We start from the raw sequence: 25,664 nt of genomic DNA, 5'->3' as shown, positions 1-25,664 counted from the left end.
CACTAACTTTCTAACAAGTTTAACATGGATATTTGTCCATTTTCCAAGAATAGGTTAACCAATACACCCACTTTGAAACGCTACTGTATATACACACCCGAACTACTACATACATATACAGGACATCGAAACAAAAATGTTTACAGTTCAGTATTATAAGCCTTACGCACACCTCGCTGGGCCTGCGGGACAGTCACTGCCCGTCCCGGGGCAGCGTGTCAGTTCTGGACGTGGAACAGATGAAAGAAATGGCAAAACCCACGGGCAGAGAGGGGGATGTTCAGAACTTCTTCATCTGCAGAAACTTGATCTCGTTAGAGTAATTTGCAAGCGAATTATTCTGGATTCAAAGGAAGGACGCCTCGCTTTCCTGTCAAGCCTAAAATTTAAAATATTCCCTCTTGGGAACAGCATACGGGTGGGTTTTGTTTGTTTGTTTTTAAATGGGCCGGCGCCGGTATTGCTGCAGATCAAAGCACGCTACTGCGTCTTGCAGAAGAGGCTTCCCCCTCCCTCCTGCAGCGCAGCACAGCAAGTCATACCCCGAGATCATCGAGCTATTGCTTGCCTGAAGTGACCAGAGGTGAGGTGTGCATAGGGCTTACTAAACTCTCTGGAATGTCTGTACTACACTTACTCAGCTGAAATGAACCATGCTAAACACCCGGGTTACACGGAGTACGCAGAAATTCAATAGGAAGTCATGCCAAGTATTAGGCGAGTACACGTTATCTGATAAACACCGAATCACTCTATCGCTGAACGAAGATACTTTCAGCAACACCCTTTGAACCACAGCCACTTAATGATCAGTTCATGCAAATATAACTTGGGCACATCAGTAAGCAGAAATATAAGTTCTTTCACCTTTCAAGCACGTGGTATTTAATCAGGACGCTAGAAGACTTTACATGCATTTTAATACAAATGGGGTACAAATGTCGCCTTAGAACAATATTCTACCGGATGATGGAGGGAAGAGTGGGGACAAAGCAATCACATACTGCATCTTAAATACACGGATGAGCCATTATATATTACCATTTTTCTATAATCATTTTTCATGTTTCCAATAATATAACTAAATATTGACTGATTACAACGTTCCTCCTTTCAAGTACTGGTCCGACCAACAGTCTCGCAGGTAAAGGACTGATTCCCAGTACTACCTGAGGATTTATTATTGTACTTTTGAGAAGCCCTTGATGCAAGCTTAACAAAACACAAAAGAGAAATAACTCGCCCCCGCCCGCCGTTCACCAACTTACTGAAGGAAAAGAGCTACACCTACAGACAGCTCTGCAAAAATAAATACGGAGTGGAGAGAGGCTTATGCAAGATACTCCATAGCGACGTTTGCACTGAGAACGGCAGTTAAGTGCTATAAATCGAGAAAGCCTTTAAAAATAAAAAGAACTGATCGATAACACTGTTGCAAATCAGCTGTCATGGTTCAGTTTCAATCACTACAACGTTCAGTAGTGAGCTTACTCCTCTGCTCTGCCCCATGACACGAGCAAAGAAATCTTTGCTATTGTTGTTTAAACTATTAATAATTTGGTACGAACAAGAGGAACAGCATTGACGACGACTGTTCAGTGCAATGCCGACTTCCAGTCACAGTTCTACCAATGGACCCAAATCCTTATTTACAAGCACTTTACATTATTCGAGTCCTGAGCCCGCGGAACAGGCCTGCGACCGAGCGGAACAACGTGGACACAGCACGGCATAGGACAAAGCCACCCGCCTCGCGTAGCTTACCTTGGGATAGCAACAGCCCTGTCTGCAGAGGTGCGAGACTTACCCTCTCGCACCACGATGTCCGGTAATTACTGAAGAGCGTATCTTCAAGCCAAACTAAAGCCAGTATTTTAAATCTTTGCTTTAAAAACAGCAGAACACACAAACGCTTGCATCATAAGCCAACTGATACGTTCACAGACCAACACGTCTTCTGTTGAAATTTTTACGTCTGAAGGAAGCTGCCACAGCATTAATTGCTCTGGATTTATTGAAATGCTTTCCTGTTCGCTGCCTGCAACGCCTCCGAGTGCGTTACCTCCCCGGCCCTCGCAGGAAGCATGCTATTCCTTAGGGAGCAGGTGTAGAGTGAAACTGCGTTTTACGTTCCAAATGATGAGGTTTAAGAACTGGTCCTTCTGAACGCCAGCTGCACAGCCGCAAAATGCTGGTGGACGTGTTTTGGTTGAATTTCCCTTCCTGTTTCTCTCCCTCCCCTCAGCCTCTCCTAACCCAGAATATAGAAGTAAAAACAGCTTTACAAAGGATGGTGCAATGTAAATAGGCGCATGTGCAAGTAGAGTGCAACAAAAGTCAATGAGGAGATACACATTTAAAAAAAAAAAGGAAAAAAAAAAAGAGCTTGACACGTTGGGATACCCTGAGCAAATGCAGAAGCCTGTTTCTATAAACACGTGTGAAACAGTAAGCTCTTGAAGAACAGTTATGCCAAGATTAAATATATCAATACCACAGGCACTGCCCACAACTCAGTCTTTAATGATGAAGCAAGTTAAAAAAAAACAAAACGAAACAAAAAACCCCAACCACAAACACCCCTCCCCCGACGCCCTCCCTTCCAAGAAGTTTACATTCTTCAGGTATGTGGGTTTCTTTTTCTTTTTTTGGGAACTCATCAATAAGTCATGTATTTGGTTACAACACTTGGAGAGTACAAGCAAGTTTCACTTGTGCCTAGTTTTTCTGAAACACGAAAGAAAAAGAACTGGCTTTTTAAAAAAGGCTAAAAACATCAATGTGTTGTAATTGTATTATTTAGTTAAAAAAAAAAAAAGGAAAAAAAAGAAAAAAGGAAAACAAACTATTTGGCATTTTATTTGCTTACTCCTGAATATTTTAAGGCCCTGAGATTAGAATATTTTGTTCTTGGGACCACAGGGCTAGATAAAACCCTAGTGCATCAATTCTCTTTAAGCCCTAACCGAAGTTCCGGCCTTTCAACCTAAGATCTACCTCCACTGAGACAAGGCTCACATGCCTCAGTTAGCTTTCTTTCAGAGAAGCTTATTACAAACCGATCAAATTGTTGGTGTTTTCTGCAGGGTCGATCTTGCTGGCACGTCCATCAATGAAAACACACTCTGTAACAGAGATAAGCTCCTGCCGTGAGGAAAGTGAACATGCATATATTCACTAGAAATGGCTTCCAAGTTGTCATCATGTTCTCATCATCCTCTTCGGAGTTTTCTGACTTCATTGACTCTTCTTTGTGGGGCGAGAGACGCACATTTTCACCAACAGTTCTCCTCCGAATTTCAGTGTCTTGACTAGTGCTTAAGGACAAAGAAAGAAATACTCAGTACTGGATTCTCCATTTAGGAGGGAAGCCGTGCAGACTCGACGGGAGCACGGCCTCACCCACTGACCACCACAGACAAAGCTGGGAATCTCTTGCTCTCAGGAGCTGCAGCAGATGACAAACCAAAGCCTATCGCTAATTATTACAGTTCTGGCTATTAAGTTACAGGTTTAGAACAGCGCTTGTCATCAAAAGTCACGCTTGGGAGTATTTTGTGCCCTTTAAAGAATAAGCTGACTTAGTTTTAAACACCACGTACTCCCATCGCTTATCACAAATCTGCTACCTGCACCGGGACAAGTAGTGAACTAGCACAAATCAAACCCACGTCCAGGTCAGGAGAACATTAAGGTTCTAAAATCAAACACCCGCCCAAAAAGTCAGAAAATGATGGAACTGTGGTTGCTTGTGCAGCCGTAACTTAGAGTAGCCAAATGCATTGCAACAGCTTTTAATGCTGCAACTGAAGAGCTCTTCACCTTTAATACTCTCTAAACATGGTTTTGCTTCTAGACACTAAACCTCCAACTCCCACTGGCAGTATACTGACACCCAAAGAGGCTTCTTAACTGAGCAGGAACTTCTGTATCTACCGTACAACTTCCAGCTGGATTTAGAAAGCAGAGCATCGTCGTGCTGTGAGAACCAGTGGGGTGGTAGCCAGCAGGGAGATGCTTTGCAGGGGGATTTCCTAGACATCTGCTGACAGCTTAAGTGTAGAAGAACTCGGGAATCTTCCACCCAGACATTAGAATATCTGGGCAGGAAAATAAACGTGCTTAAGACTTCTGCTTCTTTTTCCCCCTCACCTCTGCCAGCACGTCGTCTATTTCCCACCCCTCTGTTTCCTCCAGCCTCACACATCCCACATCCATCAGACTGCTCCTCTACTCTCTATTCCTTCCCCCTCCTGCCTAGCAAGTTTCACTTTCCCCCCTTCTAGACTCACTGTCCCAGACATGAGGACAAGAGTGATGATCACACAGGTAAAAGGTAGATGTCTCGTCAGCCTCTACAATCAACGAAGGCCGGCAGCTCTAGGGGATGACTCAACTCCAACCTCAGACAAGGGACTATAATAAAACGAAATTAATTGAGTCTCCGAGCTCTTTAGAGCTGGACATGCCTCATGTTCATTTAAACTACACTGTGTAAAGTATTTCCAGGAAATCATTTATTCACTGAGAAATTCAGATTTATATAGCTAATGAGAAGACACAAGACACCAGCTTTAAATCCATACTCTTCATTAGGCGTGGAAAGCATTAGCTGGCATCTCACGTCCCAGGCAAATATTCTGGTAACAGAACCATATTGTCACGGAGGGAAGAAAGAGGGAGGTGCTACCACTGCAACATTTCCTTCTTTTGTCGCTCAGCTTCCATTTGTGTCTGCTCCTATTTCCAAGATTTCCTTTCTTTTTAGGAAAGATGTTTGGAATTCGAATATTTGACTTCCAGAATCTCCCCGATGAATTAAGAAAAATCCTGATCAAAACATCGTTTCATGTCGGGCAGGGAAACACTTCCTTTTTATCTCCTTGCCTCCAGCAGAATTTGGAGGGAGACAACAGGTTCAGCTCATGGTCTCAGCCTCTCTGCTATGTGAAATTAAGAGGGGGTTTATTCTGAAGAAAGACTATTGGAAACACATCTCGCTTATCTCCAGTTCCCAGAGTCACACACTCCCCCATTGGTTCAGCTAAATTAAATACATCAAGCCTGCCAGCTGCATCTGTTGAAAAGGCTCTAGAGTTCTGTGGACAATACTAAAACTTGGTATTTTATTCCAGTATTCCTGTGGGAAGTTGAAGATGTCTTGTTAGGAGACCATCTAGTGGGGGAACATTAAACTTCGGGGGTTTTATTTTCATTTTTTTAATTTTGATTATTTTTTTGTTCTGCATGGCATTCATTTGGTTGTTCTGAACAAAATGAGTTAACACGCAGGATGCCAGCAACACCAAGGCATGCGGATTTCAACCGGTTCCATGCCACTCCAATTAATCAGGAGTGACATCTAGCGGTTAAGCAGGCAGGAACCTTGGCTTCTCCGCTGTTCTGCTGCTCGTGTACACAGCATTTCTGCACATTTATTAGTCTCTATGATTTAGGTTACAATGACAGGTAGAAAAGTTCTCTGTTCATGAGCCCCCTCTACTCCTTTCATCAAAAGTAGCTTTGCTTGCCATTAATCTCACATTTCTACGTGTGGCTAAAGCTAGTCAGCCTAGTTTTCAGTTACATGACTAATGCCGCCTCTAAGTAGTGAAAGAGCTCCTCTGTAACTTAACATATACTGCATGTAAATCAAGACTAAACCACCTCATTAGGCTGTCACTTCTTCTTTTACTCTAGCAGGATCCCGTAAGAGGCCCTAGCTTATGCGTGAAGTTAAAAGAAAATGAGCATAAGACCTTTACTGAAAAGATTTTGGGTTGGAACTACTATTACACTAACTCGATCAAGGTCTGTTCAGGACCTTCTGTATGAAATGCCATTTATGAGCAAATGTCCTACAACCTCTCGACACTGTAAGCCAACCGGACAGTCTTCCTGGGACAGTTAAAAGTGGGAAACTAAATGAATTACCTGTCTGTGATCAGTGGTACAGATGAATGAGCTCTGCCATCTGGAACCATCTCTTCCACAGTGCTGACTTGACATCTAATCTCTTCCTCTACTGCTTGATGTTTAGGAAAGAATTCTGTGTGTTCATGCATCCTTCCATTGTGCATTTCTGAGGTTCGCTTTGGTGGTCTGGGAGGTGGTGGGGTATGTTCAGGTGGAGGGTCCAGGTCTTCATTGGAGAGCTCTTTCCACTGTTCCTTCAGGAATGAAAAGCCCTATTAAGCTTTTCTCTATTTCTTTTATGTAAGCTGCTATAACTTTTAACTTTAACATGGCAAGGTCTTTATACTCTACCTTTTCAGTTATTCTTAGAGTGGCTGTTCATTTGCATCGAAAAAAGGAGAAAAGAAAAACCAAAGAAAAAGGAGAAACAAAAAAAAAACCAAAGAAAAAGGAGAAACAAAAAAAAAACCCAAAGAAAAAGGAAAAACGAAAAAACAAAGAGACACAAGAACTCCAAACCTAAGCTACATCCAGTACACAGAAGACACCTGCTATAAATGCAGGAAATTTTCATCTACTTCTGGAAAATTTAAGTAGTACAAAATAGAATCTGTGTTGCTAAAGTTCTGCTTACCATAAAACAAACTTATAGGATTTAATCATACTTAAACTTCTGGCATATTAGAAAATTTTTATTACCTGAAATGAAAGACAAGGCCAACGCAACCAGTCTACACTCAAATTACAGTGTTGAAAAGTACACAAAGCCACCTGTTATATCACAGGTACTTTTCTGAAGGTTCTTAAATACAACACTTTAGGTCATGACAGATCATAAAGCATTGTATTTAAGAACCCCATAATATAAAAACATATTGAAGCCGAAGCAAGAATGAAATACAACATTTCTTTATACTCTGTTCATCCCACATATCTGCTACAGTTAAAACAGAGTTGCAGCTCACTACATTAGGCTGTGCAGTCAGTAATACTCACTTGCACCGAAGCATCTCCCATAATGAATTTTGCCCCTTCAATAACAGCTAAGTAGGAGAAACGGAGCTGATCTGCTGTCTGTATAAGTCCCATTCTGTACTTCCTCATTTCTAGGAGAACCTGTTTAACGTCCACAGAAGAAGGATCTTTCCGTTTGTCCATCTGAAGATAAAAATTTGAAACGTGCTTTATGCTCTGATGAGATTCAATACAATGACTCATTTTGTAGTATGGCCTTCAGACTACCCTCCATATTACAGAATTAATAAACTAATAAAAAACTGGTATCAACAGCTATTTATTGGGTGTCTAAAAAGACAGAGAGGGGAAAACACACCGGGCCTCCAACACGCTGTACGTTTTTCCCTTTTTTGTCTTTCTTGTTTTGAAAATGTAACGGGGGGGGGGGGGGAAGGACATTTTAACCTAGGCCTGACTTCTATGTATTAGCTGCCCTCACACAGTGACAGAATAAAGCCAAGGGAACTCCGGTTTTATTTTAAAGTCAGGACAATTTCCCCCTGCCTACAGGCGAAGTTGACTCTGTAAAAGGAAACACATTAGATTTATTTTGCATTGTTTCAGGATTGTTCACACTCTTACTTAGCAGACATATAGTGGTTTTTTTCTTAACCACAAAGGCAAAGCCTATCTTTGCAAATCACACTAAAAACTAGAGACTTTTCTTCCCCAGACTCAAAATGGCCAGTTAAGAACGAGATCTGCCTTGGAATACACTCCCAAACCAGAATATGAGTAAGATAATGGGAAATAGCATCCAACAATACTGCACGGAACATACCACAGCTCTTTGTAAGCCTACGACAAACCATTCCTCAAAATAACGCTACAGAAATAGCATATCATCTGGAATAAGTAGTTCTTACCAGTAGAAGACACGTATCAACCAAACAAAAAGTTCCCGATCTCCCGATTCCTGCGCTGCAGTGCACCACAACAGGTCCATGCTCAGGGTTAAGTGAGCCAGACTCTCTCACTTTGAACAGGAAATTGAGGAATGAAGCAGGTGACTCTGGGACGCCAAAGTCAGGCCACGTAGTATAATGAAAGTGCAGAATCTCTCTAGTTTCCTGTGTCTGTAAAAACAGTATTTAGGAAGTCTTTCAGCTTGGACACACGAGTCAGAAGTATTCAAAGCACAGTTGCCTACAACAATGTTCTAATCAGCAAATACAATTCCTCATTCATTTTCCTAGCAAATAGCCACTTACAGATTTGGACACACAGCTTTAGGCATCAGACATTTTTACCTCTAAGCCAATTTCAAATTTGTGCTTGGAAAAATTTTAGCTACTTCCTTTGAAAACAACTCTGACTTACATGGAATGGAGGCATGTGCCTGCTCAGCTCTGTATGCTACTCAGACTACACTGCTTCCACTACAACTTTAGAACAGCTGACTTAAATTCAAATGACAAAATTCCACCAGTCTGAGGGAGCTTTTATAGCTGCACGGCTAAGAAAATAATTACAAATAATTCTCTCTTGTTGTGAAGGTCTCCATTTTGAGCAAAGGAAATTGAACAAGTAAATTTACTTATTTATAACATCGTTTAGTTTTTTCAGTACAGTTCAAATGCTTGTATCGCCACAAGATAGCTGGCGCTACTGCCTTCCAATCTCTAAAGACAGAATATCATTTGAAGATTTCTCAAAATGAAGTACCTCAAGTTATAGAAGCCCTTTCTGCAGACAAAGCCCTTACGCTATCACAGCCGTTCCTTTACAGGTTTGTTCCCAACCTGAACACTTTCTTCCAAGACTACTAAACCACTGGTGCTCACATCCTCCTAGAATACTGAGCTACAACCATCAAACATGTCTAAGGCAGACGTCATAGTCAATACACACCACAAACTACATCAACTAAATTCTTACTCTGGCGTAATTTATTCAAATTCGTATCTGCTGTCTCACGTTTCCTGGCAGGATGAAGCGTGCAAGATGCTAACAGATGAGCAAAGGAATAACTGTGTCGTCCAGTAGTGAGCAGTACCAAGACAGAACAGAACTCAGGCTAGTACATCACAACATACACACCTAGCTCAGCACCATCGAGGACCTCAGACATTATCTTCAATGCAGACACCTGCATTCAGTGTAAGTTAACGGTGTTCTTCCTTAACCAGACTCCCCAAGGAGCTTTAGATTAGCTCTCACTGCTCTAATACAGGGCAGTGTTGAAGAGGAGAAGAAGGGTGGGAAACGTCATGTATACTTTCATTTTGGTATTGTGCAAAAGGGAAAAAAAGACACCAACAAAGAAAAAAAAAAAAAAAAAAGAGTTACTTCTCTTAAAGCTAGCGGTCTGATCCTTGTGCCGAGCTCCATACAGCTCATTGCAGGACCAGGGCTAAAACAGTTCCTGCTTTCTGATGAAGGCCATCAATGCAAAACCTGAAGATTTAAGCCAAAACCTAAAAATAAACCTTAGAACAAGGTTTATTATTAACAGGCAAACAGGTAGCTTAAGTGACAGGAAGAGCAATTATTTCAGCTGTAACACAAAAGCACTAGAACATCTGCTAAGTGATTTTATAAAGGGTTGTCTGAAAGGTAGCGTAGTGACAAACTAATCTTCTCACTCAGTGTACGGCCAAGACTGTAGTTTCCCCAGATATATTTCATAAATATTTAAGAGTTTCATTTCCACAACACAAACTAGAGGCCGAAGAACAATCTCATGCAGAATCACCAATTCCAGAAAAAAATCTGCTACAATTCGTGACCATCTTTTTCAAGACCTTGTTGACGAGGAGGCGAATCTCACCTCAGAGAGACTGAAGAATCTGATTGGTACTAGTTTCTGTACTTACTGTAAGGTTTTCCAATTCTAGCTGTCGTACTGTGTAATATGATTTTATATCTTCAGATATCAATGTTAGTTTCAAGTTTGTATCTTCAAAAAACATTTCTTTCTCCTCCTTCCGTGGCCAGTACTGTGCACACTTTATCTAAAAACAAATAGGAGACATTTATATGGCATTTATGTTTGTGTAAAAAGCAAGGAATAAACATCCTTGAATACAACATTTTCTTATGAGACAATTTCTTCACCTGCCTTTATTAAAAGGAAGACCAATTCTAGCGTGAAGAGTATCAGTCTTCCTTTATGTTGCAGAACCACATCTTCACTGAATCTTTTGTATGAGTCAAATTATTTTGACCCTGACTGAACTCATGAAAATACCTAAGGATTGAGGATAGGTTTGTTTAGGTAGACCTCTCTTGCTTCTACATGTAACCTGAAAGAGTGGGAAGCTATGGAACACCAAAGCCATTATTTATTTTAGCTTGTGGCGGAACAAACAAACAAAAAAATGTAGTAACTGTCTAAGTATAAAAGCTCTCACAACACCCTGCCAAAATCTGAATTTTAGTCTACTCTGCATTTTATTTATTATCCTCATGTCAAATATTCAAATTTCAAAAGAAGAGACAGATGTTAACAAGAGCAGAACAGACTGTGAAAAAGTATTATGAATTCCACGAATAAGCTACATATAAAGAGTTACAACATTGCTGATTTGCAAGTGTAACATCAGATGAGATTTTGGGTTACTCCATTCACTCACCACAAAAATAAAAATAGCAGTGAGATCATTTCGATTTTACATGGCACAGTTTAAAAGTAAAGTGCCAAACAAAAGAAATACTGCATCCAGCAAACATTCCCATTACCTACTTCTGACTGAATTCCAATTTTCTCAGTAAAGTTTCCCAGAGAGCTTAGTTTTGCAAAGACTGCTACATGCTAGGACCTTAAACGAGTCAATCAAATAGAAAAGTAGCACATTTTGCAGTGTGCAGGAAAAAATGGAAACTGAAGAAACTCATCAGCAACACAAATAGGAAAGTCTGCAACCAAGTTTCTGACGGTTAAATCTAAGGATATTGTGACTGGCAGAACTGGCCTGCTACTTCTGCCACTAAGCACTGCTCCTCTGAAATGGAGGATTTGCCCATACCTAAACACGGAATAAGAATGGATTGCTGGACATGGCTAATGCCTCTTTTATTAAAGGGCAAATAATTGGCTTTAAAATTGAAGTGGAACAACGATGAAAAAAGAACAGCATTCTCAAGACTAAGATGATTTCTGACAGCCTTTTAATAAATAAGAAAACCCTTCAGTATTTTATTCATAGGTAGACTAACACTAGTTTTGCTCATCTAATTCTAGTTTTTATTCAAAATACATCCTCTAGTTTATTGGGGTGTAGAATGCAGTTATAATTCTCTGCACTTTTTTTTGTATTAACGTTAAAAAGACAGCAACTGCCTTTGTGTCCAATTTCTCCACCAAATGTGTCTGCAAACAATATTTTGTTGTGCTCCACTGTAGGTCCCCCACTGCTGTTTACTGAGGAGCGTAAGCAGCCTGTCCTAAGGGATCACAACAATTCATTTTGTTCAAAACTATTGGCAGTGCAGAGAATGAGCGGGAATGGTTGGAAAGGACGAAACTATTGAAAAATATGGTTATTGCATCTCTTTTGAAGATTAAATTTCACTTGCACTACAAAAAAAGCAAAACACTCAAAAATCAAGATTACAGTTTATTAAAACACAACTCATTGCACAAGAATTTTCCTGATTATTGGGAATTCTTTCCTGATTATGCAAAAGCATGTACCACCCAGTTGTCACTGGTAGATAGCCAACATACCTGCTACCCCTCCTCCAACGTGTCTTTATACTGACTACACTGTAACATTCAACTTTAAATTGTGCATTTCCATCAGACTTTAAAATTGCTTTTGTCTCAAATTTGCACAGCTGCCAAATCCACTTTAAGGATGGCAGCTGTGGAATTAGCATAGAGGCAGAACTCTGACCCATGGATGAAAACCATGCCTGATGGTTCCTGTCTTCTCCACCATCAGAAAGGCTGAGGCATTTCCTTCTCAAGACAGCAGCTACTCCATGTGCCAGAGGAACCAAAACTTTTGATCTACCTGAAGGTAAATTACTTAAAATAACCCCAATTGTTTGTTCATCTATTGTTTCCCTTTATCTTCTGCCTGTCTTGTCTAATGTAAACTTCCTAAAAGGTCTGGACAGAACTTTGCTCGCTGCACTTGTCCTAGCAAGTAAAGCACTGGCTTAACAGCTGGTTCCACATCACCCAGAAGATTATAGCTTAAGGTAGATACCAGGAAAAGTACTTTCAATTGTGCCCCCATTCTCCTCATACCTCTAATGTCTTTTGTAAAACAACGACACTGGTGGAGCAACAATATGCCTAGATGATATATTTAATAATCAGAGCTCTTGTTGCATGAAGGAAGCTTGGAGTCAAAGTGCCTCTATAACTACTTCAAAACCATTTCATAATGCCTATGAGTGAACACCTGGTGTAACTGACCTTTGAGAGGTGCAATCTGTGCACACTGAGAAGAGCTACATTCAGATTTGTGTGGAAAGTCATATTGTGTTCATGCCTTATTTCAGCCAAATCAGAAGAAATTAAGACCTACAATTACAAACTGAATAATGTCTGACCGCACTAAGATCAGTTCACCGGGTATTCAGTTCTAGGCATAATTTCTTAGATAAAATTACTGATGGTCATCATCTCTCCACTCCCTCCCCATTCTTTGGGTTGGTTTTTGTTTTTTGGTGGGGTTTTTTTGGTTGGTTTGGTTTTGGGTGTTTTTTTTGTTTGTTTGTTTTTAAAGAAAAACTATAAACGTGCAACGAGCACATAGCTAGAACCGGGTAAGTACTTACGGATCCCTTTTCCATCACTCTGTTCAACATGACAACACCACGGCTTTTCTGTTCCCAAACCATCTCCCAAAAGTGACCACAAGTATTTGGCAAAGGTCCCTGCAGAGACAGAATCCCCAGAAATAAGCATTATTTTCTGTTAATGTCAGTGCAATGTTTCCCAGTAAAAAGTTACTGCACTAGGCAATAAATTTAGACAAGTAACAAGCAACTTCTCATTTCAAACTGTAAAAAAATGCAGTGATACAGCTTTAAGTTCCATTTTCCGACTATGAGTTTACCCATTAAAGCATGGTTAATCTTTGCCCCCCATATATAACAGGAAGAGAGAAGTAGTCTCATTTGCGAGACAAGAACTGGGAGTGAAAAATGCTGAGAATTTTCTTAGGAAAGAAAATTCCCACATATAATGGGGAAATAAAACCTCATTGACTAAGAGCAGAATTAACGTCTATGTTGAACTATTCTGCCATACATCATTGTTATTCATAATACTTGAAAATTACTAGACTGAATGGACAAACATTCAAGACTGAAACAATGCCAGATCAGTAACAAATTATATGCTTTTCCAGAGTCTTCACGGATCTACTTTGGGACTGAACAAAATGATAGCTCCTTTTAAAGACTACTATCTACTCACAAAGTAGATTTCCTTATAACTTTTTTGTTTGTTTGCTATTTTCTACTCCAAAACCATTGCTCTGACTTTTGGACAACACTATCCAGCATCATGGTGGCTCTCATATTTGCTATCCATCACTTTGCTCAAACAAAACAGCAGGCCAGGGTCCTCAGAAAGAATGACTGGATTTAAATAAAGCCATTCAAATCCGTTACATTCTGGATCAGAATTTGATAACTAGTACCAGTTAGCTGCACATTTGACTATTCCATATACAGGCCTATCAGTTCAACCCTATGATGAACTTCCCCTATCGTGGGTAAGTGGAATAAGAGCTGTGTACACAGAATCATTTTCACATTGAACACTGTACTGTCCACTTCTTCCTTAGAAGATTTATCTTTATTCTCTAGAAACAGGAAGGAAGAGCTGCCGCTTGAAAATATTAATCCTACTCTACCTTTATCTAAAGTGTGGGAGGAAGGGGTAAAAAAAAAAAAAGTCAAGATTAGAGACCAGGAGAGTCTCCAGGGCACCAAATACTTAGAACAAACAAGAATTCTGGCACAGTTGCTAGCTCTCAGAATAAGACAACAGGGTATCTGGGTATTTTTAAACTTGTTATATAGATAGGTGTGGAATTCACAGATTCAGTGAAAAACAGCCACTTCCCTCCTGCCCCCCATATTCCCATCAATAAAGTCTGTATTCATAGCTTTCCTCTCTCACATTAAAGGTAGAACCATCAGCATTGCCCAACTTAGACCTTTTGCAAGCCGTCTTATTAGGAGGTACATTATTTGTAAATACTACAATAACATCACTTTCAGAAGGCCGTTTAAGAAGAAATACGTGGTGGAGCATACTCCTTATTTGAAACAGAAGGTCAGGTGTAAGAAATTCCCTAATACATTTTAGTTAACGTCTGCCCCACTCAACACTTAAGCACCTGTTATATTTAAAGTCTTATTTCAAATAGGTTTTGAACATCTTTAAGTTCATGCATATAGTTCTGTAGATGTGAGGCCTTCCCATTGAGTGAGGTCCACCTCTCTTCAGAGAATTTATCAGGCAACTTAAGACTGTAGTGGTCGCAAGCCTTTGTGCTGGCCTTCCATCTAGAAGCGTGATTCATTTCAACAACGTCTAAATGCTGCTTGTCAAAAGCCAACAAGCAGATTTCTAGAAGTATGTTAGCTTCTAACCTAGACGGGTCTAAAGTCACATATACGAAGTGGCCAAAATACTCCACAAAAAGTCAGTCAGTGCTGACAGGAAGCAGGAAGAAATATGTAGCATTTCTATAAAATTGTTCTATGTATGTGTTTACATATACACACAGATGTTTATACACAGTTAACTAGCTTTACAATAAAGAAAACAAACATAATAGGCTAAAGAAAACCTATGAAAAAATCCAATCATCATATGATTTTTATTATCCACTGCCAGCAATTACCTGGGTAAGGATGTAGCTCCTTTGGGCCTCTTCCATTTTTATCAAACTAGCATTGATATAGTCATTGTCACCTTGGTTTAGCTTAATTCGACTGTGATCAACTGCAGCATAATTAGAAAACACTGGTTAATATATATGCAACACAGCACAATCCATGCACGACCTCATCAGATGTTAGGATCAAAAAAGCTGAGTCGTCCAGAATGAAAAGAGCTTTCTCAAGTGTTCGCTGGTGCTTGTAACTCTGGAAATACAATATAGGTACTACGAGAACAGCACTACATCAGAGCACTGAACATAAGTTGCACTCCGTCTTCCAAGAATACATTGCAAGAATGGAAGTATTTGCATCTGAAGTAATCACAATAGTAATTTGCAAACCAGATCACACTGACCTATTTGTACGGTTTTTGAGTTACTGTTATTAAATACACCTAATTACACAACTGCTTATCTTTTGCAGCTTAAACATTTAAACCCAGTTTGTTCAAGGTTGTTAAAGGTTTGCCTAAACATATTGGACAAAGAACAGAGACTTCTTATACACATTTAGCTACTGTTCCCAACCCAATTGCAACTTAATGTACAAAAAGAATGAGCAAAATTCAAGAATTACAGCAAATGTAATTTCATTGCTCTTTTGTTAGTCTCAGCTTGCTCCACTTAGGCTTAAAAAAAACAAACCACCAACAGAAAACCACATACAAGAGTTCCCACATTTTGCAAAAAAGCAAAAGAGATTGGAAGCAGTATTATCTAAAGGCAAAAAGGAACTATTTGTTACTCACAACCCCAAATATTAGAACTGCTTAGTAAAGCAAACTATGTGCAACATTATTGTTCCTAGTCGATTGCCCCAAAGACTTCAGTAACTTTTAACACTAAGTATAAAATTTTTCCGACATACAATAATACTCGTCTTTGAGCAGAAGGATAGACATTTTCCCAGTGACAGAGCCTATAGAAACTTTGCATTTAAAACAGGCAGCAGTACTGCACCCTTGAAGAGGGAAAGAAGTCCCAGAACAGGCACTGTCATTTAGTGCAGAGATGGCAGTTCAGTGAACCAGCTGTGGACTTTCTTTAGTGTCTCATACATCAAGTATTATTTGCCAACCATTGACTACGGTCCTGTACTTCTCTGCACACCCCAGAAGTACAGCATGCCAGGCATAGGCAAGTCTGAATGTTACTGTCTTTGTACATGGGGTCATGGAAGGAAAGACAGGCTGCAACACCAAACCGAGCTGTGCCTTGTATAGAGGACACATACTCCAAGATGCACTTCCCACCATAATTCACCAGAATACGTAATGATAATCATTTCAGAAACACGGTCGCACACTAGTACTACCACCTTTGCAAACATCCCCTTTTCTCTGTTCCAATTAGCTTATTAGCTTAGATTTATTTCTAGTAGTCATATGTTTTATGCAAGACTCTTCCCCATCTCCCCATAGGGGCAGTTGACTAGAATATTGACTAGAAGGATGCTCTAGTAAGTATACAGCAATAGAAAGGATACTTGCAATTTTATTAATGCTACTTCAGCCATCCTTCTTCTCTAGCATAAGAATTCAAAGGTAAATCAAGTTCCTTTCTTCAGATTTCTGCCAACAAATACAGAATCTACTGTATGCTGCTCTATCACAATCCTATGGATATAACGGCATCCTGTGACATCTATCGCATAAATAAATATGTTAACAAAAGGAATTGTCTTGGATGCATATCCATCTAACAGAAATCTTGTTCTTACAAAGAACGTTTAGCTGTTAGAAGAAGTCATTAGAGGTCAACAGTCTGTTACAAACAATGGAAAAGAAAGTGTACTTACAGGGGCTGACATCTCTGTACCTATTTCTATTTTTGTTTCTGGGATGTTTGGCCACTTTACATGGAAAATCACTGGCTTCATGCCTGATGTCCTGAAACAAAACAAAACAAAACACCAAAAAAAAAGAAGTCTTAGAGATGAATCCATCTAATATCATCATACTATTAGTTATTTTAAGACAAGTACCCATTTGACTTCACATCTTCACGTGTGGGAGTTCTGGACAGAAAGCACTTTGGGCTGAGTTTAAATTTATCAGAATACAACACTAACATTATTTGTGTATTATGCAAGCTGATAATATTTTAACAAAGTAGCAGAACATTTACCAGACATTATGCCTTTACACTCTTGACGGAGCAGGGTCTCTGCCCCAAAGCACTTCCATATAAACTGGTTTAAACAATTGTTTCCACTATCAGTGAAACTGTCAATTGTACTTCTGACTCAGCAGCAATTAGAAAACGTTCATTGTGATAGAAAAAAAAAACTTGTCTACCCCCCTTGGCATCACACACGTGGAGTGGTGACTTGTCTAAGATCACTTACATCTTTACCTTGAGTTATCAGCAAGGTGTCACAAAGCTGCAAATGGCAAGTTATTTGTATCCAATTCACATGCTCAACTAACACACATATATAATCTCAAGCATATAATTAGGGTTTCTTTCAGTTTTATTCAGATGCATAGAATAGCTCAGCTATCTGAGACAATTGCAAAAGTTATAATAAGAAGATTCTGCTGCCCTTGGACATTAGTCCCAATTTGTAGAAACAGAACTTCACATTGTAAATAAATACTACATAAATATGCAATTCTTAAAAATTATAGTACTAGAAACTTCCAGGTGAAACTGTTAGATTTAACTGAAATTAATGAAAACTGAAGGAATGGATTTACTGCAGAACTGATATTTCAATAACATAATTAAGTTCAAGAAATCCTAAGACAGACATTGTGCACATACATGAAATGAACAAATGAAACTAGCCCACAGGCCACTAAAAAAAATTCATTATTAAAAACAAATTATTGAGCTAAATTAATTCCCTTTCATTGGATTCATTTTGTTAAATATAGTCAACCAAATCAAGCAGAGTTTAATATCAATAAAGTTATCTGTCCAGATACAGATATATTTGAGCATGGTGTTGATCCACATCCAGTGTGACCAGAGAACAGGTTTCTGCGCACATAAAGTTAGTGCATTTGGAGGGCTGCTTGTGATAGATAGATCACTTGAACAGAAAGGCTGGGTACTTCTCTATTAATAGTTTCCAATTAGCTCAGGCTCTGGTTCAAATTGTGGTAGCTTTCCAACATCAGAGCAGGAGGATTTTATACCAGCTCAAAGATCTAATCCCTAAAATGCAGGCCAAACTGAACTGTTTTTCTGTTCCTCTCAGTTTTGCATAAAGAATCATGTACAATGCTGAAGATTTTTTTTTTAAGTGGGCTATCTACTGCAGCTTATTACTTGTTCATCTTTTTCTACCCCATTATTCAGATATGTATCAATTTACACTGAATGCTACATGTCAAGGGAAGAGTTCTATTTTACATATACCTGCTCAAAATTAGTACAGTATTCTGAAATGGCTCCTCACTGAAATAAGCCCTGACATCAGCTGCTATCTTTTTATAACTGAACACATGGCTGCCAGTATTTCTGCTTATGAAGAATGCAGTCTGGAGAATATGATCTTGACTGCCACAATCTAATATCTCAAACATGAGGCAGCTAAAATGGATGTTTTCATAAATTCATCTCTGGCACTAGGTTGGTGACTTTGTATTTTGCAGGGGTTTATTTTTCTTCTGTACTGACCGTACAGGATTAACAAGACACAAAACCAGGGAACTATGAAAAATGGTTTTCTAGATCTCTAACCACATTTCTCACAGAGCCTACATGTGTTATTTTTTCTTAAGTGTCAAAAAACAAACAAACAAAGAAAAACCCCGAAAACAACACAACCACCCCACCACCTAGGATTCATATTAAAAAAGAAAAAAAAACAACCAACCAAACAAACAAAAAACAGCAAAATGCAAAGCAAACCAGAAGACCCTTAGGCATTTTTGCTGTAAATATTGGGTTAAATTAGCAGCAGCATTAATCTACACTGTTTCCTTTCACAGCATTAACAAATTTGAAAAGAACTGTCCCCTCTTTTAAAAAAGGAAACAGATGAAATGCTTCATTACAGAAATGGAATGATACAAAGGCATTCTAATATAAAAATATTATACTTAAGCATACATGCGTATGTGCACATACACACTACTCCCAGACTCAGAGTTCCACAGACTCAAATACCAACATCGCATATTTAAGGATCTGAAACTGGTAATTTATTGTTCAGGGAATAGAGAGCTGGCTATTACCTCGCTACCAAATATTAGATCTTTTTAAAGATGCTGTGATGCCTAAAGGTACTGAAAGAATAAGGGAGTTCTACGAGATGCGTAATTCCAATACGCATAGAGAAAATGGAAAGAAAGAAGTTACCTGTGTACCTTCCAGAAACAGACAATTTAAAAAGTGTAATATATTTCTGAAGCACATTTCAACAAACAGAAAAAAAAATGGGGTGGGGTGGTAATAAAATGAGGGACCTAGATATGGCAACAGGCAACCTGCTGCCTCGTATGAAAAATCTAACTAGCATATAGCATTTCTGAATGTAATGAACACCAATAAAATAGAAAATCCTGGAGGGCATGCATGCCTGGACCTCAGTGGTCAAATCCATGCCTGAAAAGATGGGGCATACTCTTCTCAGCAATATGGGATAAAAGTGGTTTGGGGTTTTGGTTGGTGGTTTTTGGGTTTTGGGGGGGGGCTATAGCAGTTGCTAGAACATCTAAAGTGACCAAAAAAAAAAAAAAAAAATCTAAGATCACTTCCAGGATATGAAGCTGATTTTAGTGGAAATCAGATGGCCTTCAACAGAGGAAATTATTGGAGGGAAACAATCTAGCGACAAGCTACAGAAAATGGCCATGTCATAGGTTTTCTTGTACATTCCTCAAAAACTTCTGTTATTGGTTAATTGCAGGAGTCACGCAACTACTGATGCTCACTGATGTTCAGGGCGGTTTCAGAATATGTCAATAATAGTACTACAGGATCTCCATGTTGGAGAAAGCAGACTCATTCAAAGCATGTAATTATTATGCTATGAGGAACTTGAAGCCAGTGATGTCACGAGAACTGAAGTTAGTGGATGGACACAGGGATTGATAAAGTTATGAAACACCTTCTTGAATCACACTCATAGTCACACTGCAGAGATCCTGTCATTTAAAAAGGAAGCTCGACATTTCATTTAAAAGGTCATGCAATATAAAACTTTAAAGAGGAAGGGCTAGAACTGAAGTCAGTTTTCCAAAGTCAAATGCTTCTGGTTTTGAGCATGAGTCATTCCATGCCACTCATCTCCTGGTTTTAAGTCCTGTATCCTGTGCAAATACCCCAAAAAACTTCAGGGGTGGAAAGAGGAAGTCTGCTGAAGTGCTCTTCTTCAAATGGAAAGTTCTCGTCGCTGTTAATTTGCAGTAGTGACTGGAATAAGAAGTTCTTTAGTGCTTTACAGGAGAAGGTTGCTCGCAGTTGCATGAATGGGTTCCACTTGGCCTGACAGCATCACATTTCCTGCCACAAAGAAAGGACACAGAATGCAAGGGCAGTTGGCTGTGCCGTTCAGACAAAACGGATCAGTCCCATAAACACAGCCTTACTTTCCAGAGTCCTACAGATGTTCATCAGGAAGAGGTGCTCATGGTGGCTCTCAGCCCCTTGTCCCAAAGCCTTCTGTATCAGAATGCCTGACCCTTCGTCCCTTCCCCCTGCCAGAAACCTAACAGTAGTGATTCACTCTGCAGCTCACAGCCCTTTCCTTCCTATTCCTCCCAGCCTTCAAAAAATTACCCTCAATTCAGTCTCCTAACCCATAACTACTCTGGAGTCCTAGGTCTGTCAATTCCCCCTTTGCTCAGTAAGTATTTTCTGCAAACTTTCCTACTTGTAGGTACCAGCCACCGGTACTCTGCACTACACTATAGTTGCCATATGTAAACTCTTAGCACAACAGCACATTTGACTATACTTTCCCCATCTTGTTCAGACACCAATGGGAGATTAAGAAAGAGAAGATATACCCCAAAATCTTCAAGTAAGTATTAGGTAAGATCACATGAAGAGGTGTTCATGACATCATTCAAGCACACTGCAATGTTGCATAGATTTGCATGTCAGTATTTCCAGGAGAGAAACTAAACGTTCGGTCTAAAGGCCTTCAGATTCCACAGAAAGTCTCCCAGAGAACTTTGCAGCAGGCCTCAATTTGATCACACTATTTTATTACACCATAAACTCTGGAGTAGCTCAGACTAAGAGATAATGATATACTGTCATTTTAACAGTTCTGTTCCTACAGGAAGCAGCAATTGCCAAGATCTTATCATGGGCTACAGAACTGCACAGTAATCTATCTACTGAGGCAGTCACACTAAGGAAAGCCATTCACAACAAGTATATAAAGACTTAAATAAAAAAGTAATTTTAGCTTAAGAACTTAAAAAAAAAAAAGCTTCCTTTTAAAGCTATCACTGAAAAAAAATGACGACACTGCTGTAAAAGGTGAAAGAGTAAAAAAAAATAAAAAAAATTACAGTGAAGTCAAGTGAAAGCTGCTGTTTTCCGAGATGTCATTACAGGCTGATTTCAGAATGGAGATACCCCTACAATTTATGAGGTGGCAAAGACCTGTACAGAAGACCACAAGAAAAACAGGTAGTACCAAGGGATCCATAAACAAACAGCTACTTTACACAAATGGGAAAACGTCTTCAGATTCAGTGTGTAAGGGAGCAAACTGAGTCACAGAGAAGCAATGAACTGACTCCTCAACAAAAGAACCTTACTAAGATATAAAGCATACATAAATCAACTGTTCATTCAACCCACTTTGACAAGGAAGACTGGATTTCTTATCCAGTATATATATTAAACTTTACATCAGGATATTTGGACAGGGACAAGAAATGAGGATGTAACTTGTAGGTAACGAGAAGGTCATCTAAAGAACAGACAATTACATCACGTAACATTGATCTTAACAACAAGCTGCAGAATTTTAGCCAGATAAATGGAATAAATATAGATTTTAATACCCTTTTAAAATATTTTGTCTACTCTCTCAGTTTTGCTTTCAAGTAAAATATGGTAGTATTGATTTGCTTATTAATCTACCTCAAAAAAAGCCAGTAGGCCAGTATGCCAAGCTTCTTCCTGAGGTCAAGTAGCATGGAGAGAGAGAAAGAAAGGGACAGGCTTGTTTAAAGTTCAACAACACTATTACACGAGTTTTTTAAAAAAAAAATAAAAAAATTTACACACTTGCAACATGGTTTTCCTAGAAAGCCCCTTGCTAATTCAGCACTATGTGGGCAATCTGGAACAGGTTGTAGCAACGCAGCGTAAGCAGTGTTTCTGACACTAGTCAGCTGGTTGCAGGCACGGAAATAACCCCCCAGGAGAATGTAAACCAGACATCATCGTGTTATTAAATCATATCAGCACTTGCGAAAGTGTACTAATCTTTTCTGGGCCCACACTTATTGCAGCTAGCAAATGTTATAGATTTTTTCTCACCATTGACTAGTTTCAACATGCCTAATTGTAGAAATTTAAGAATCATGAAAGTAAATCCTGCAGTACTTTATTGTACCCACTTCATCATGGTAGATAACCGAACACTTGCACCTGCACGGTTCTTACAACTTTGGTATGTACTTCCAGAAGGGAGAAAGTCATTGACTTGTGTAATTTCCAAATTTTAACACTATTATATTTATTCTGCGTGTTGTCAAAAGGAAGACATTGCTGTAGAATAAATCATCGCAATTCTGCAGAACTCAGCTGTTCAGATTCTCGTACTGCTTCAACGTCATTATCTGCAATGAGTAAAAACTGATTTTTCTCTTCTGATTTTTTTGCGGGTTGCAGCAGAGCTAGGGCGATCAAAGATCTAAACTCTAATATTAGGTTAAAGAATTACATGAGACTTCTCAAATTTCAGTAAGTTCAAAATACAGTTTGTCCTTGAAATTTATGACCCATAACAGAAGAAGTTCAGAGTAGCTGGCAGGAACACTTTACTTCTGCTGTTTTGTAGCCACGTACTCACTGCCAAAACAGGAAACAACTGAATGGAGGGTCAGTATAAGAAAACAACAGAAGTTCCCTTCTTCTCCACGTCCATCTCTGTTTTTCCTCCCAGATATTCCATCTGTTCCAGTAGTACATCTTAGACATTACTGGAAGGATAGAGACTTTGGAGAAGATGAAATGGCTTTTTCTTGACAGCTGTTGTGCAAAAGAAAAGCTTTGCTATCTGTATCATCAAACAAAGTCAGTGCCAGGAAATAAACCACAGTCTCATTAAAGTGTCAAGAGGTTCTAACTCAGTTACTCTTCTCCTGTAAGAAAAATAATCAGAGATGAGATCCAGATCTTGATTTGCCCAAACATTAGAGGTCTCTAGATTGAGATGAAGGTAAACCAAAACTCTCTAATAGTCTGGTGCATCCCACAGCCCAGATATCTACATAACTCCTACAGGAATTTAGTCTGTGTAGCAAATCCTGACCTTAATTTGTTTGCAGTACAGGTTTTGTGTGACTTTAAAAATGTGTAATTCCTGGCCTGTAGCGTATTCCAGGCTTCATAAACTGACAACTGTGGTTATAAACAGAGTCCTCCTTTCCTAGTTACCTAATATTTTCATTCTGTCATCTCACAAGCCACCTAACAGCATTATAGCTTTTACAGAGATACCACCACACCAAAAAAAACCCCAACCCCAACAATGAGGTAAAGAACACGTGTGTAGACTTTGCAGGCTTCAGGGAGGGTGGGGAAGGGAAGAAAAAAAGACATAAAACCTGAAAGTAATAGAAGGTGAGGGAGGGATGAGAAAAGCTGCTTCTCACACCTTTTCACAGCAAAACCAGATCACTGTGCTGCATAACCAAGATATTTTCGAGTTTAAAAAGCTGCAAATGACAACTTGCAAATTGGAAACAAAAGGACAAGAGATGCCCTTGGAACCACTGCAGATAGTTTACAGTTTCTCAAGGGGATCTCTGACTTCATGAAATAGGAACCATGGAATGACTTTTTATTTATACTCACTCAGAATCCTCTACTATCTTTCAGAGATACTACATACAGTGCTAATAACCTCAGTTAATGTTAAGAAAGCAAGACTGTACTATTGCCCAAATTCCCACATAATCCATTATCACCATTTAATCTTAAGATAAATGAGCTCATCTGATTAAAAAAAAAAAAGATAATAAAATGTAAGGCTCCCTTGCTTTTGAGCGCCCCTTTTTCAGCAAGGTTTACAACATGATACAGTGAGTTTCAAGCTATCTATATAGCGAGCAACTCCTTGCTCACTGTTTCATTGTTTGTATTGGTATACTGTTCACTTTCATGGTCATTAGTCACTTAATATTTTAAAGTTTTACTGCTTTTTTAAGAAGTTGGGTTTCTTTTGGGTTTGGGTTTTTGTTTTTTTAAATCATCAAGCAGCTACATATCTCCCCCCCTCAATTCCCTCAAAATTATGCAAATATTTTCCAACACTTGCTAGACTTTCAAGTATTTAAATTCATTTACATGGGTCTCAGAAAGCAGCTCAGGTTAATATACCAATTTGATCATTGGTGTATTAACACCAATTAATATACATTGAACATTGAAGTTCAGTATTAGAAGTTCTATGTATAAATCCAGAAAGCCTGACTCATTTATAAAGCTCAGTGTTCTGCACAGAAAAAAAAAAACCTTTCAAAAAGACTGGATTTTCTGAGATAATCTTTTGTTTAAGCAATTTCAAGGATTGTGCTAGAACAAGGGCAGAAGACTTCAGATGAAAGCTAATTAGCCTGGTTTGCACAGTTAATACCACTAGCAACAGCTGGCACTCATGTATGAATTTCTGACTTTTTAAAAAAATTTAATATCTGGCTTATAGAAATAATTTTTTATAAAAATCCACAATAAAACTGAGATTAAAAACTTCCTAATAGCCGTCTAACAGCAGCCAATTTACACTGTATCTCTCAGTAACCAGAGTCCTATTTACTAAAAGATACTAGAAGGCAATGCCATGTTGACATGGTTTAATCTGTAACGGTTTTATCCAAAAACCCTTTGGCTGAAAGATAACGTATGCTTTATGTAACAGGCATTTGATCAAGCTGTGAAAACCCACTTCATCTTTAGTTACAATCAGCAAAATAAAATCTAGATTTTGCTCTGAATTTAACCAGGTAATTTGATGGATGAAAATCCTTACAGAGCACATGCATACTCTACACATGAAAAGGATAAACCTACTTCTGATTAAGTTTTTTAAGATGACTGGGCAACTAGAAGTACCTGAAAAATCATCATCAATCCATGATCATTTATTTAGAACCTGGGCTACACTGTTTGGAAGAGTGATAAAAGCAGCTTGCAAGTAGTTACAGAAGAATAGTGACAGAAAGGATTTAAGGAGAGCTTTATATGAATCATAGTAAGCATAAGTAATAGGTGTATGAAAAACACCACCAGTTGAGTTAAACCTGTTCAATAATAAAGGCACTCAGAAAATGTTTTGATTTGGTTAAATCTGGAGGAGTCAAGCAATTCCGATTGTCTTAGTATTTTGTCAATGAGCACAAGTTTTGCAATAATCAAGTGAAAGAATGTTTCATTCTCCATATAAAGTTTTTGCACTTCAAAGCAATAGAGCGCTAACATGTCCCTGCATTATTAATCTATGTAGTCTCTTAGCAGATGTTCTCTAAAACAAAATTTTGAAGTAATCTATAGACATTACCAACATATTTAAATAATCATAACTGGTTCTTATTGTAAAACAACAATTCCACTCTAATTCCTAAATTTCATAAAGTTTTACATGCTGTTTTACATGCTGCAGAATTAAAACTAAGAAAAAAAGTCTGAAAAGTAATTTTCCATTAAAAACAGTAGGAGCAGACACAGAAGAGA

General features: G+C 38.8%; 1 protein-coding gene across 1 annotated transcript in view; it reads right to left on the bottom strand.

Moving 5' to 3' along the window:
• Positions 1-509: 509 nt before the first annotated feature.
• PTPN1 (protein tyrosine phosphatase, non-receptor type 1) overlaps positions 510-25,664 on the bottom strand; it is a 31,186-nt gene continuing 6,031 nt past the window's right edge. Inside the window, exons 2-9 of the mRNA XM_009326748.1 lie at positions 16,588-16,678; positions 14,751-14,851; positions 12,667-12,765; positions 9,750-9,887; positions 7,800-8,009; positions 6,913-7,074; positions 5,935-6,170; positions 510-3,317 (exon numbers count right to left, since the gene is read on the bottom strand). Of these exons, the coding sequence (XP_009325023.1) occupies positions 3,110-3,317; positions 5,935-6,170; positions 6,913-7,074; positions 7,800-8,009; positions 9,750-9,887; positions 12,667-12,765; positions 14,751-14,786 (1,089 nt within the window). The 5' untranslated portion in view covers positions 14,787-14,851; positions 16,588-16,678 and the 3' untranslated portion in view covers positions 510-3,109. The remainder of the gene's footprint in view (positions 3,318-5,934; positions 6,171-6,912; positions 7,075-7,799; positions 8,010-9,749; positions 9,888-12,666; positions 12,766-14,750; positions 14,852-16,587; positions 16,679-25,664) is intronic.

This window comes from Pygoscelis adeliae, unplaced genomic scaffold (genome assembly GCF_000699105.1).
Source record: "Pygoscelis adeliae isolate BGI_AS28 unplaced genomic scaffold, ASM69910v1 Scaffold286, whole genome shotgun sequence".
Taxonomy (NCBI): Eukaryota; Metazoa; Chordata; class Aves; order Sphenisciformes; family Spheniscidae; genus Pygoscelis; species Pygoscelis adeliae.
Note: the sequence above shows the minus strand (reverse complement) of the source record. Positions and strands in the feature narration are given on the sequence as shown.